This window comes from Cupressus sempervirens, chromosome 9 (genome assembly GCF_028749045.1).
Source record: "Cupressus sempervirens isolate cs-2001-9-10 chromosome 9, ASM2874904v1, whole genome shotgun sequence".
Classification (NCBI taxonomy): Eukaryota; Viridiplantae; Streptophyta; class Pinopsida; order Cupressales; family Cupressaceae; genus Cupressus; species Cupressus sempervirens.
Genome location: NC_143126.1, coordinates 214,455,886 through 214,470,234, shown reverse-complemented (window position 1 = coordinate 214,470,234; position 14,349 = coordinate 214,455,886). Strand labels below are relative to the sequence as shown.

Below are 14,349 nucleotides of genomic sequence, written 5' to 3'. Positions count from 1 at the left end.
ACTCACTGTGTTTCACTAAGATGTAGTATGTACTTTATTCCAATTCAGATGAAAAAGGACTAGCAACCTATTGAAGTAAAGAGAGCTCTTGTTAGAGTTTGAATTAATAAATTGTAAAGCAAACTTCAAATTTGAAGATATTGATTTTGAAAATGAGAAAAGGTCAACTTTTAGAGAGTTGAGTGAAAACCTTTGTGTGATAGAATGTTGATTTTAAGAACTAAGAGGTGTGGCAATTTATAGTCACTAAGGTATCACTGAGTGTGAGAATCCTTCCTATACTTCTCATGGAGTGTGAATAGTTTAATTGGTGCAGGTTGCAAAAAAATAACAAAATCACTTGTAGCTTCATCATTTTAATATCATGACTAGGAATGAGTCAAATAAGTGGTTTCCTAAACATTTCATTGACTTTTGTGTTAGAATAGGTGGTGCCCTTATTGGGATATCAAGGATCTTTTTTCCTGTAATATTTGGGACTCAATTTGAAGGCAAGAAGATGGAGTGGGGTGGCTATTTGGTTCCACCACTCAACACAAATTGCATACACCGCTTTGAAGAAAATTTCTTTAGAACCTTAGTCTTTTGCACTCATGATGAATTTCATCTTCTCAATCATTGAGTTGATATTGTTAACCTCTCCAATGCATGGCTTATCCATGTCAATCATATTGATGATGAGCTTGATAAAAATAAAAATTATTCTATGCAATCCCACCAAGTGTCATGTAGAATCATTTGTCAATTTCTTGTTATTGGTTTGCCTCTGTATGGGCCAAGTCTCTCTTGCACCTTCATAAGTTGTCTTAAGATGACTGTTAGATGCAAATCTGGCATGGACAACCTCGTTGAAAAAAAATGATTGTAAACAAGAGTGCACATTTAAATTTTTTAAATTAAATCACTAAAACATAAAACAAAAAATGCATTTTTTGAATTACTTTCAAGAGCTCTAATCATGATAACTATCCAAAAATGGCTTGCGACATGTGTACAAACTTGTTTGTTCCATTGTATTTTCCTACCCAACATTTGTAGCACGAGGTTGAGCAAGTGGACAACAAAAGGTGTCCAAAATATTTGTGAGAATTGGCTCAACCAACATACCAACTGCTCTGCAATTCTTTGCATTGTTTGTCATGACATGGACAATATTTTTAGTTGTTTTTAAGGGCATTGTATGAGAATCCCAATGATGAATTGTGCATCCTTTAGTCGCACTTAACAATCCCCAGTTGCCAAAACCATTGCCCCCCTAGGTGATATTGCAATCACGTTGACTAATGACCTAGTTCTTGCATCCTTTCATTTGCTAGAAATGGACTCCCTTTTTACTTTCCACGAAAAATAAGTGCTACGAATGAGAGAGAAAGAACAAGAACTCACCTTGAGGGCTAGTAGGGAGTTGCACTTTTAGATCTACAAATACCTTGACAGATCGTTTCATAATCAAGTATCGGCTGAGATCCAAAATCCCGAGATCTGTAACTTCCGACCATGAAACCTGAGTGTGGTAGGCATAGGTTGACTTGGTGGAACATGTACAAGTATATGTTTGACTTGGGTATACCCATACTTTTGAGAGCTGAATTTAGAGGTCTCAGATCTGACAAAAACTGCTTTTTTGGATTTGAATCTCTACAAATTTGGACCTATATACAAGAGAAGAGGAAAATTGTTTGTGGAAGGGGCTTGCTTTGGTCAAGCCCCCGTTTAGGAATTAACCTTGAAATGAAATAAGTATACCTTGCCTGTCAAACCCTCGTGGATGGATACAAATCCGCTATATCGACAAGGATGTCTGCTTGCTTGTATATTAAAATGTAGAATGTAGGATGTCTCCAATTCATGCAATAGATCAACACTTGTACAAATCATGAACCACAGATGTATGAATGAAGAAGGAAGAATAATGAATGATGTAGATCTCCTCCCTTGATGGCCATCTTCTTTGCTTCTTATAGAGAAAGGAACTAGATCCATAGAAGGAAATGCTTCAATGCTCAATGGATGGAATGTTAGCTTGCTTGAACTCCTTGAATGCATGATATTGTGCTTGGCAATGAATGCATGGGATTTTGTGGTTGTGTAATAGATCATGGATGTGATGTGGTGTGAAAATGTGAGGAGGCTACTTCCTTTTATAGTGATTGTGACTGTTAATTTTTAGGAAGCCAACTACAAAGCTAGAAAAGGAAAATACTTTTCATTGGGCCTCAAAACCCTTTGAAATTTGAACCTCAGGGTATAGCTCTCCCCTAGGTGACTTATACCTAGGAGTGTTAACTCTGAGGGAAAAGGTGTGGGGCCCAAGAAGTATTTTATGATCTTGATGAAGGATGAACAAACAAGTGGGAAAATCACACGTAAATGTTAAAATGGGGCTAAGAGGGGAGGTGAATAGGTCAAATGTATGGATACATTGGAATATTATGCATAGGAGTTAGAGCCAAAGATAGAGTTTCAAGTAAGATTGAGGGAGAAGAGATGATCTTAAATTAAATAATTCATGCAATTAAGTACAATGCAAGATCCCAATATAAGAGGCCATACTAAGGATGGCTAAAATGGTCTCAAAATGGACATAAAGCAAGTGCTTATTTTTAAAGACTATGCACCAACCTTAGTAGAAATTGAAGAAGTCAATAGGGATAGAAGGTTGGTAGAAAAGCTTCATATGACAGTACTAGATAAAATTAGTGAAGGTTGTGATATTGCTATTAGGATTCAATTGTGTAGTTTTTGTGTCAAACTCATTGAGCCATGTTTCATTAGCATTAATCCATGTTTCATTAGTAGTGGTTCACAAGAACCACAAGAACCCATCTCTCATGAGAATAAATGGATTACTTGGTACTAATTACATCTAGGTGATGCTCACAAAGGTGAAGTAGGTTACTTCCTAGGAGGTCACCCATCCCAGTACTACTTGAACTCAAGCAAAGTTTCCTCCATGGTTAAGTCCTCTTTGCTTGCAACGCCATTGCAAAACCTTCAATAAGTGTTGTTCCTTATGAACCATTCATAGAAAGCCCCTTAAGCTCATCAATTGATAAGTAGGAGATATTTCCCATGACGAGTCAATTTGTGATATTGCTATCAAGATTCAGTTATATACTGTTTGAGTCAAACTCATTGAATCTTGATAGCATTATCACAATTTGACTTGTTGTGGAAACTATCATCTACTTGTCAATTGATGAGCTTAAGGGGCTTTATAATGAATGGTTCATGAGGCACAACACTTACTGAAGGTTTTGCAATCAGGGTTGCAAGCGAAGTGGGCTTTAATCTTGTAGGAAACTCTGTAGTTAAGCGAACATGAGTTAAAGTATTACTGGGATGGGTGACCTCCCAAGAAGTCTCGGTGCTTCACCTTTGTGAGCATCACCTAGATGCAATGAGTGCGAAATGCTCGATTTGTTCTAATGAGAGATGGGTTATTGTGAACTACCACTCATGAAACATGGGTCAATGAGTTTGACTAAAAAACTACATAGTTGAATCTTAATGGAAATATCGCATTTTGACTTGATGTGGAAAATTTCTCATACTTGACATTCGGTGAAGGTTCCCAAGGGTTACTAATGGAGGTGGAAGCTTTGTCTCTCATCCTTTTAGATGGCTGGTTGCAACTCAGTCATGAAGGCTTTTTTGGGGTGTAGCAGTGTTGTGTTTAGTTTTTGTTGTCTTTGGGCCTAGTCTGTTGGTTCCCACTGGGATTCTTGTATGTCAGTATTTGTGTGAAGGAGCACACGATTATTACCAATTTAAACTTCATCTATCACAATAGTATCAATTACTGAGATTGACAACTATGCACATGAGATTATGATACGTTGCTTTTCTAGGAGAGGTGTTGTAACCTCAACTCTTTGTCATCAGAATAAATATGATTTACTGGGGGTTACCTTTTAAAATTATTCTTCTCCTGTTGTTTTTTGTGTAAACATGTGATCCAATAGTTAAGTTGCTTGAAAACTAACTTGCAGTTTTATTAATCTTGTAAAGGAGGTTGGAGAAAAAGAAGGAAAGTATTATGCTATCAATGTCCCACTTAAAGATGGAATTGATGATGCTAGTTTTACACGGCTCTTCAAAACTGTGAGTATAGAATTTTTATACAGCATAGTATAAATTATTGAATATTGATGATGATGATGGCACATTTAGCAAAAAAAACCATTTTTTTCATGTAAATTATATTGTGATGTTGCAGATAATTTCCAAGGTAGTAGAAACATATCAGCCAGGGGCTATAGTTCTTCAATGTGGAGCTGATTCACTTGCCGGCGATCGTCTTGGCTGCTTCAACCTTTCTATTGATGGTGCTTAATCTCCCTGTAATTGAGATTTCCATCTTTAACCTGCCAGTGTGTAGAGGAGAAATGTCTAGAAGTTTTAGATTCATCACTCATGGCTAGAAGTTTAAGGAGATTCACTAGGCATTTTAGATATGTATCACAGGTTCGTCATGCATGGCTAGAAGTTTAAGGACATTCACTAGGTATATTTATATGGAAGGTCTATCATCTTTGTTACTTTGATTCACTATACATGGATAGAAGTATAAAAGCGTTCCCTAAGTGTCTTTATATGACAAGTGACCTTTGTTGTAAATTGTTTTGATCAATATTGGCAGGACATGCACAATGTGTGAGGATAGTAAAGAAATTCAATTTGCCACTATTGGTAAGCTGTTGCCTTATGTAATGAAATGAATTCTGAGTTTATAATCTCAATCTTGTGACTACAAGGCTTGACAAGAAAAAGGATATTACCCAGGTTACAGGGGGAGGAGGTTACACAAAAGAGAATGTTGCTCGTTGTTGGGCAGTAGAAACTGGGGTACTTCTTGATACAGAGCTTCCTAATGGTGAGATAAACATCATTATTTAAATATTCAATGATCAATTCTTTTTTCATTGCCATGTTTAACTATGGCATCATTTAACGACTTTGCATGCTTCAAATTGTATGTGTGCAAGATATATACAAATGTTTATTGTTTATAAATGTTTTAAGATTGATTTCCTTACAAACTCTAAAGAAGAGCTCATGGAATGGTGTTTTACATTGTTTGTTTTCTTGCAGAATTGATTTATGATGGGATGGCTAACATGTTTATATTGGTTTGAAGGTTTTCATGCTATGCTCCAAAGTTTCAGGGATGTGGATGTGATTCTGGTATGGGTACAGTTTAGGGCCATTTTTTAGGGATGGTAGGGGACAACTATAAAAGTAATATTCGAATTTTTATATGGAGAGCGAGGTTTCAAATATGAACAACGATAAACCATTGACCACGGTCATTTTAGAAGCTCAATACATAGCAAGTTATCAAAATTCTAATGCTTTCATTGTCAAGATATTGCATACATATAGAAGAGATACCCAAAGGCTTCAAGTTTCCTGCATGAAATGACATAATGTAAACAAGACATATTATTGCGAGTCTACAACTGAAATACTAAATAGTAAACACAGAAGTCCAACTCCATAAGAAGCTGTCCGTAATAATCATAATCAATAATGTAACTGCAAATATATGGTTGTTCATAAACAACACATGGTAGGTCAGAATCGACATCTTAATGTAAGGTTGGTGTCTGACAATACTCAATACTTTGGCAATCCCATAGCTGCAATGCATTGTGAACACCCACTAAATTCTCTAATCATCTAGAGGTAAGGTGGTTCCTCTTGATTGATTGGATGAAGTTATATGTGGACCAATGCCTCTTTGTAGTAGAGGAACTGACAACATGTGAAAGAAGATGAACAAAAAGTATTCTCAGCTTAGGTGCATCCCTACCATGTCATGCCCACCATCCAATACAAACGGTTTGAGCTAAAGTAGCTCTATCTATCATCGCCTCTGGTCTACAAAAGATTGGTCCAAGAATATTGACAAATGCTAGCCATTAGTTGCCAGAGTTTAGTAGCATCATCTTTGTTGTACATTTTTGCAATGGCCTTAAAGAAACCCTCCTTGAACATAAAAAACACATTATATAATGAACAAATAATCATAAGAGATCTACTTTTTTGTTTGAAATTTAAACAAAAAACTTGAGATTTCAGATTTGAGAATCACCTCTCATCACTAGATGGAGCCACTCTCCAAGGTCTTGATGCATACCATTTAGGATTGAGAGCATAGGCTGCCATATGAATAGTTTGCTTGGTCTGCACAAGTATGCTATCAAAGGTCTCATAAATCTCTCCAAGGTTAGGAGAGTCAGTATCATCATATCTAATGACGTGCACAATAGGTTCAATGAAGGAACAAATGTATTTGCAAGTACAAGAAAATTATAAGTTAGAAACATCTTAAATTTCAAAATTCTTAACTATTAAATAATCTAATCAGCAAATGCCAAAATCAAAAATATTTTTATTAAATTGGCAATACAAATTTTCTTACCTCATTGTGGACCACCAGGTTGTTAATTTTAATTGTAGCTATGGTAGAGTCCTTGCCAAGTCTAGATGTCGAGTCTGAATCTAGCTTGTTGAGTCTAAGGCAGCAGACTGAATCCAACTTGTCAAGTTTGAGGTGAGCCTGAATCTTGAAACTATGGTATGTGTACCACATCCCTTTGCATTGTGAGAATTCAAAGTGACATTTCTCACAATTGTTGTCGATTCATAGCACTACTCGTTGAGTGTTTGGGACATAGACTTTTGTTTTGGTATGTATCATTATATTCTTCCATAGTATGTGCAATAATTATTCTCGAAAATACAGATTGTTTCAATTGTTATCATAGTTGGAAAACTCGCCAAAGGCAAAAACTCGCCAAGCCCCCCAAAAGTTTAATCGGGAAAAACTCGAAGATTTAAAAAAAAAAACTCGGGAACTTAAAAAACTGCTGAAATTTAATTAAAAATACATTTATTTTGCAAAATTTAATGAGAAGATGCATCTAATAAGTTAATTAAAGACAATACAAAAGAAATAAGTAGAGTTTAGATATATATAAATGCATAGTGCGTACAAAATTGCATTCTCATGCGGAATGTTCATGGTAGGAAGCAAAATAGTAAATAGTTTCAATCTATCAAACTAGAAGTAAATACTAAAAGTCTAAATACATCAATACAATCGCATCTTCCTCTTTCCACTTGCACTAGTAGGAAAGCGAGGGGGTCTAGTCTTAGAAGAAGTGCCCCGCACTAGGATAGGGCGTGAGCTGCGTGACTGTGAACTCTGTGGCTGTGCCTCCTCACTTGACATCCCTACTGACTGGTTCAGCGTCCTGGAAGAGTATGCATCTCCTCCTATATGTGGCACTGGTAATGCCTCATCCTCTGAGCCTGAATCATCATCGTCCTCGTTCTCATCCTCAATGTCATCCATCGTGAATTGAAAATCAGTTTCAGCATCCCCCTCCATGGCTTGCCTCTCCAAATCAGCGATCTCATCTGGTGCAAACAATGGACCTGGCTCCTGTGCTGTCCAATCAAAATAAGGATCTATCTCATCTAGATCTAGTGGACTAGGTAGTTCTGAACTCTGTGCCTTTTTTATGCGCAACTTAAGATTATAGTGCACATAAACAAGGTCATTAAGCCGTTTTTTAGTCCTTCTATTTCTTTTCTTTGTGTGGATGGACTCAAATAAGCTCCAATTGTGCTCGCAATGAGATGAGCTACAGGGTTGTGATAGGACTTTGAGAGCAAATTTATTTAAATTGGGGGTATTGCCACCCCAACTTGCCCACCAAGAATCTGCAAAACAAAATATAAAAAGTTATAAAGCAATAAAAAAAGATAATCAGAAACACAACTTATCAATTAGCAAAAGTTTTAAAGTTTGATGCTTCACCTGGTGCTTGAGTAGATCTTGCTCTCTTTGCTAGCATAGAAGAGAACAAAGGACCCCTTGATTCCACAAAGACTTATTGTTCGGTCACAATAATGTCTCTATCCGCTTCATTGGATATCATTCTCTTAGTGCATTTAGAGAGACCTTCCATGACCTCTCCATTAGGATTTGTGTAGGAATCATCAGCCCTAAAACAAATAGAAAATGATATCAAGTCTTACTACACAACCTTAAAAAGTAAAGCAAAATAAAGTCTTAGTAAAATCCCAACTTCAAGGACAATCATAGTACCTGAATTTGGGGTTGAGGAAGTAGCTTGCTGCATGAATGGGTTGGTGGAGCATATTGTTTCACCTCCTATCAGTTATTTCCCAAATGGGGTCAAATCTGAGACTGTCCCCATGATAGTAACTTCTAACAGCCTCTTTGGCCCTATCCATGGCCTCATAAAGTCCTCCCATTGGGGATTGCTGGTCATCACATATGCGCAAGACTAGAACTAGGGACAGAGACATCTACATTTGAAATTTGAAAAATACAAATTAGTTAATAACATAGTAAGTTATGAATTAATAATGAAACTTGAATAAACTAAAAATATAATGTTTTGATTCTTGAAGTTACCTCCACAATCTCCTTAGCCTTTGCAAAAAACTTTCATCAAAGACTATTCGTGCCACAGCCTCTCCTTCGGGCTTCTTTGAGTAAGATGAAGCAACCCAATCAGCACACACAAACATTTGTTTCAGAGTCAATATGTGGTCAAGAATACTTTGCAACGTCAAGAAGACCGTTGCAAACCTTGTCATAGTAGGTCTCATCAAATCTTTGCCTTTAGTGGCTTTTCTCATCAAATTGAGAACCCATGGGTGATTATAGATATATTTGGTGACTCGCCTAGCATCTTTCACAACTGGACTCACCCAATTAAGTTTTCCTCTGTCCTCCAAAAGAAGGATAAGGACATGTGCTGCACAAGGTGACCAAAAAAGTGTGGGAGGCCTCTCTTGGAGGATTCTACCTAAAAGATTAGCAAAAAATCAATAATTAGTTACAAACTTTCCATATTTAGTATTTACAAATTACGTCAAATCTAAATTGAATAATACCATAGCATTATATTCATGATTCATATTGATTCGAACATAAAAAATTAAATTTACCTGCTGCCACATATGCTGTTGCATTATCTGTGATTATTTGCACCACATTCTCTACTCCCACCTCCATGACAACATTCTCCAACATTAAAGCCAATGTGGTTGCGTTTTTCACTTTGTTGGAGGTGTCAACAGATTTCCAAAACACCACATCGTCTTTGCAAGCAACCAAGAAATTAATAATGGTTCTACTTCTTCCCTCTGTCCACCCATCAGATAAAATGGTGCAGCCATACTTCTTCCACTCTTTCTTTTGGTCTTCTATCAATACTCTTGCCCTACCAACCGCTTTGTCAAGCAACCTACAAAATTTAGGTATAATATTAAATAAAGTGTTAGTAAAAAATAAGAAATAAGTTATAACAATTAAAATTTAAAATATAACAATGAACTAAAGTGAATCACAATTATTTACAATTATTAAATAGTAAAATACTAACCTTCCACTCATATCCTTGCGATTAGGCGGCTTGTACCCTTTGCCTGATATTGAAATTGCATTCACCATATTGACCCAATAGGGACTATCAGCCGCATTCATTGAGATATTGTTGAAAAACAAAAAATCAGATGCTGCAATATCAGTTTGCTCATGCACCTCCTTGAACCATGCAGTGCCCTCTAATGATGGCTGTGCTCCAGGTGTGTTCCTGGGCACAAAATAACTCCCTATCCTTGATGTGGATGGTGATGAAGAAGTAGGAGATGTAGAAGAAGTGGAACCAGTAAAAGAGGTATTTTGTTTGCGGATCTGTGGGCCACGAGAGATCCTGGTATATTCTCAAGTGCTTCTTCTTCTTGCATATCAAAAGGAGCTCTTTTAGATTCAGCTATGGCTGTCCTCATAGCTAATTTCGCCTTCTCCCTATTCAATTTTTTCTCTTCAGTAGCTGCAAGTAGGGCATTGATGAATCTTTTTTCTTCTTCAGTTACCTTGAGACAAGGATTTGAATCATGTTTATTTATGCCTGCAAGGTGGTATTTGAGGCGGTTTATGCCTCCAGAAATAATTCTCTCACATGGAATGCATATCACCTTCCTAACATCATTTGGAGCTTCATAGGCATACCGCCATGTCTTATCTCTTGCATTTTTAGGCCGAGTGCTTGTATATCCAGATGGGCATGGTGTTTGTGGCTACTCTTCTTGTGGATTTGTCATTTTTTTAAATTCTTGACCGCTGCCCTACACATAAATGTATAGAAAAATGAATAAACAAAGTTAGAACTTAGAAGTTAGGGTTTCAAATGATTCAAAGTTCAAAGTTCAAACATAGAGTTAAAATGATTTTAAATGATTTGAAAACATTTACAAATAACAACAAAAATAAAAGAACATTTGTTATAAAACTATAAAAAGTTTTCAAACTATGATAAAATGAACATACCTGGAAAGAAATTTGTCTTCTAAAACCAGTTAGAATCCTCTAAAATTCACTCAAATTTTCCTTGAATCACTTGCAATCAGCTAAGAATGCCTTCAAACCATAGTAACAAGAATCGGAATCGTATCGGAATCGGCATGACCGAATCGAATCGTGAATCGAGGGTGAATCACGGGTGAATCAGCGATGAATCGGCAAATTTGAAAAAACCCTTTAAATGTAGAGATTTAAACAATTTAAGACTTATTTCATGCACCCTTTATTGGATATAACTTAAACACACTATAACATCATCAAATAGAAGTTGAAACTTAACATATATAAACATGGAAGTTTGTGTTTACCGCATGGGGTAAAGAGTTTTTATAAGACAGCTTCACATCCAACACCTACTCCAAGTGCTTCAAAGCATATCACCCATCTCGAAAGGCTTGCTCTGTTGTTCTCTCCACCACAGACACTCCATGCCTGCAACAGCTTCAGGTCTCATCAACTGGTCAGACTTCCCACGACTGATAACCGCAGCGACTGGGGGTCTAGGGGGCAACGCCCCCAGCGGGGTCGAGGGGCAGCACCCCCACGGGGTCCTACATGAAATTAGCACTTTGAAACCCACACAAAACTACATGGAACAAAGTGTTTTTGTGATTTTCTTCTGATCCCACACTCTTTCTGGGAACCGCTGATGTTTTACTACCTAATTATGTCTTTCCCTTCCCTTGGGCATTGTCCGTTATGCATTCTAAACATTTTTTATTTGTCGTTGTTTTTTTTTTTTTTTATAACCTATGGTTCTTCTTTTCTCTTCTCCTCTCTTCTAGTCATGCTTAACAATTAGAAGGCCCTTTAGGGTTATAACAAAGAGAAAAGGTAAAAAAGAAAGCAAAAAAATAAGTGATTTTTTTATTATTTCCAACTAAACATGCTTGTTGCTGCCAACCGATTTTTGGCGATTTCTGATGGCGATTCAGGTAATTTTTTGAGTGAATCGCCGATACATGTGATTCAAGCAATTCACCTGATGAAATCACCGATCACGATTTCCGACACCAAAAAAATCGGCATGCATGAATCTAATCACTGAATCGGCAATTCACGCGATTTCAGCGCGATTCTCGTTACTATGCTCCAAACCTTCTTCTCTCCACACCTCAAGGCTCTAGACAATTCAAATACAACAAAGAATGAGAAAAAAAAGCACTTTCTACCCTTTTTAGCCTTTACAGGCCACGTGCCAGTAAATCAAGAGTTTTAACAAAAAACTGGCCGAGTTTTTGCCGACTAATCAGCAAGTAAATGGGGAGTCAACTGGTCAAAAACTCGTCGAGCTGGAAAACTCGGCGAGTGTTTGAAACTTGCCGAGTACTCGGCGAGTTTTCCATCTATGATTGTGATATTATCATGGGACAACAAGAGCCAATATAGAGTTTGTGTCTTGCATTATGACTTTTGCCTTTTTTGGCATCATCGTATGTTGATAAAACATCGTATGGTGTAAGTAGAAATAAGAGCAATCTTGGTATGAGCAGAATGCCATGTGTTCTTTGTGTGTAGAGAATACAATTTATTACATTTACTCATGTTAGTATGGAATCAAACAAGTACACTTGTGTATGGGAATATGCTCTTGCAAACAATGTTGTGATCATTGAACAAATAATCATGTGCCTGTGACGAGGAGACCTATTAGGACCGATTCAACTCTAAAGCATTCCGTAGTAGAATTGCTTGTCTAAACTGTATAGTTCACAAGAGGAATCAAGAGAGAATGCTCAACTTTGGACACAATTTGGAACATGATGGACTAAAACCTTAGTCCAGTACTTTGACTGAGTTTGTAAGGTGAATTGAAAAGAGATCTGTAATAAGGTCAAGAAAGAAAGTCCTTATATCTCAACAACAACTGTGAAGTAGGCTGATTCACCCATTATTGGAGTCATTGGACACAATTCAAACCCAATTGCACTCTTGGAGCGAAATATCTTCCATAAGTGGGCACCATATGAGAAGGGTATGCTTCCATGTTAGAGGGAGCAACTAGAGGATCTACTTCTGTTCACATTCGAGGATCATGATCATATCATATCTAAGGTAGTGGATCATGTTGAGATGGCTTCTCAAGTGATCAATTATACTTCCATTTGGAACATGACTTTTCCAATTCTATGACGAGATAGAAGTTGCATCAGTGAGTGATGACCAATTTCATCTCTGGAAAACTGTAGCAGTTAGAGGATTATGATTCATGGGATGGACTCTTATGTATGTAGGCTAGAAGACATATATGCTAACGCTTAGGTTGTGATATTTTTGGATAGATAGATACTTGGTGAGCTTGTGATTCACTAAGAGTGATGCAAACTCCAACCTTGTATTTCATTATAGGTCAAAGCACGTGGAGATCAAATATAAATATATTGGAGATATGGTGCAAAGGAATGCTTTTCAGTTGTGGTACATTAGCACTGATGATCTCATGACTAATATTCTCACCAAGCCCCTTGCTAGCATAAAAGTTTGTGCATTTTTGAGACAAGCTTGTCCTGAGAGGGAGTCTTAGCATCAGTGGTTTGTTTATTTTTGAGACAAGCTTGCCCTTGCTGAGAGGGAGTCTTAACATTAGTGGTTCCTTGAGATGCCCTTTAGTGCATTCTTCTCTGTGATGGAGAAGTTTGAGGTGCAACCCTTGTTAATGCATTCTTATCTGTGAGGGAGAATTTTGGGGTGCAAGCCATTGTTAATGCATTCTTCTCTGTGAGTGAGAAGTTAGAGGTGATAGCCCTTGTTCCAACCTCTTGGAGTAGCCATGGTGGGTGTCACGTGAGAGATTCCAGGACTTAGTACTTGTGTGTATTCACCCTTTGGGAGTAGCCATGGTGAATGCCATGATGAGATGACAACAACATATTGAGAAATTCTGCAATAAGCACTTGAGTTAATTTTCATTTTCATTGATGGGAGTAGCCATAATGGACCCACCCTTGGGAGTAGCCATAGTGGATATCTCTACATAACTCATATATCGAGAAGGATTCCTCCTTGGCTAAGGAGTGTTAATTTTAATTGTAGCTATGGTCAGATTTCTTTAGGTCAACATAAATAACATAATTATATGTTAATATAATTATATGGGACATTTATATAATTAATGGGGCCAACTTTTAAGAGTGGCGACCCTTGGTGAAGGGGTAACACTGATAGCTATAAAGGAAAAACCTTTCTTATCACTGATGGGTATAAAGGAAGAGCCATTCTTATAATCTAATATACATACAACTTACAACAAATCAAATAGTAATCTGTAGAGAAGTGCTTGGGGGAGGCGATAATAGTTTATCTTCTATTGTTGGGAGGTTAAGATATTGCCCATGGTTAGATGAGCAAAGTAACACATCATTAAAGATTCTTTGCTTCACACTTCTTTTCTTTGGTGTGTTGGACTCATGCCATCTACTTCACTCTGCATTCAACATCATGAATTGTAGGCTCTCGTGTACCTCAAGCATCCTCGTGGGAAAATAAAGTAACTAGCATATCTTGTCTCCATGGGTTTGAGGAATTACTTGTTAGAAAATTTCCTAAAGAATGCAAAATATATGTTCTGGTTGCAAATAAACATTTTCACATCTCTAGCCTTAGATTTGATTGCCTTTCTCCAATCAATTTCCCCCATCTCCTTCAAGGTGTTGTTCAATGCATATGCTACACATGGGGTCTAAAAATGTGCTTATAAGAACACTCCACCATCGTCTAGCTAACTTACACACTTAGGCTGAATGAGTGATTACTTTCACAATATTAGTGGGTCCAACCTCTTCTATAACATCTCTCGAATTCTGAAATTGAAAGTCTGTATCCTTCCTTTTCCTTGAACAATCTATAGCCTTAAGAAAATAAGAGCCCACTGTGCTAATGACAATAAGATTGATGAGTGACCGATGTTTGATATTGGCCCACCGATGTTTGATATTGGC

At 37.1% G+C, this 14,349-nt stretch overlaps 1 protein-coding gene across 1 annotated transcript in view; it reads left to right on the top strand.

Moving 5' to 3' along the window:
- Positions 1–14,349, top strand: part of HDA9 (histone deacetylase 9) — a 91,223-nt gene that overhangs the window by 57,080 nt on the left and 19,794 nt on the right. The window contains exons 7-10 of the mRNA XM_089799637.1: positions 4,012–4,104; positions 4,220–4,328; positions 4,643–4,692; positions 4,786–4,876. Of these exons, the coding sequence (XP_089655763.1) occupies positions 4,012–4,104; positions 4,220–4,328; positions 4,643–4,692; positions 4,786–4,876 (343 nt within the window). The remainder of the gene's footprint in view (positions 1–4,011; positions 4,105–4,219; positions 4,329–4,642; positions 4,693–4,785; positions 4,877–14,349) is intronic.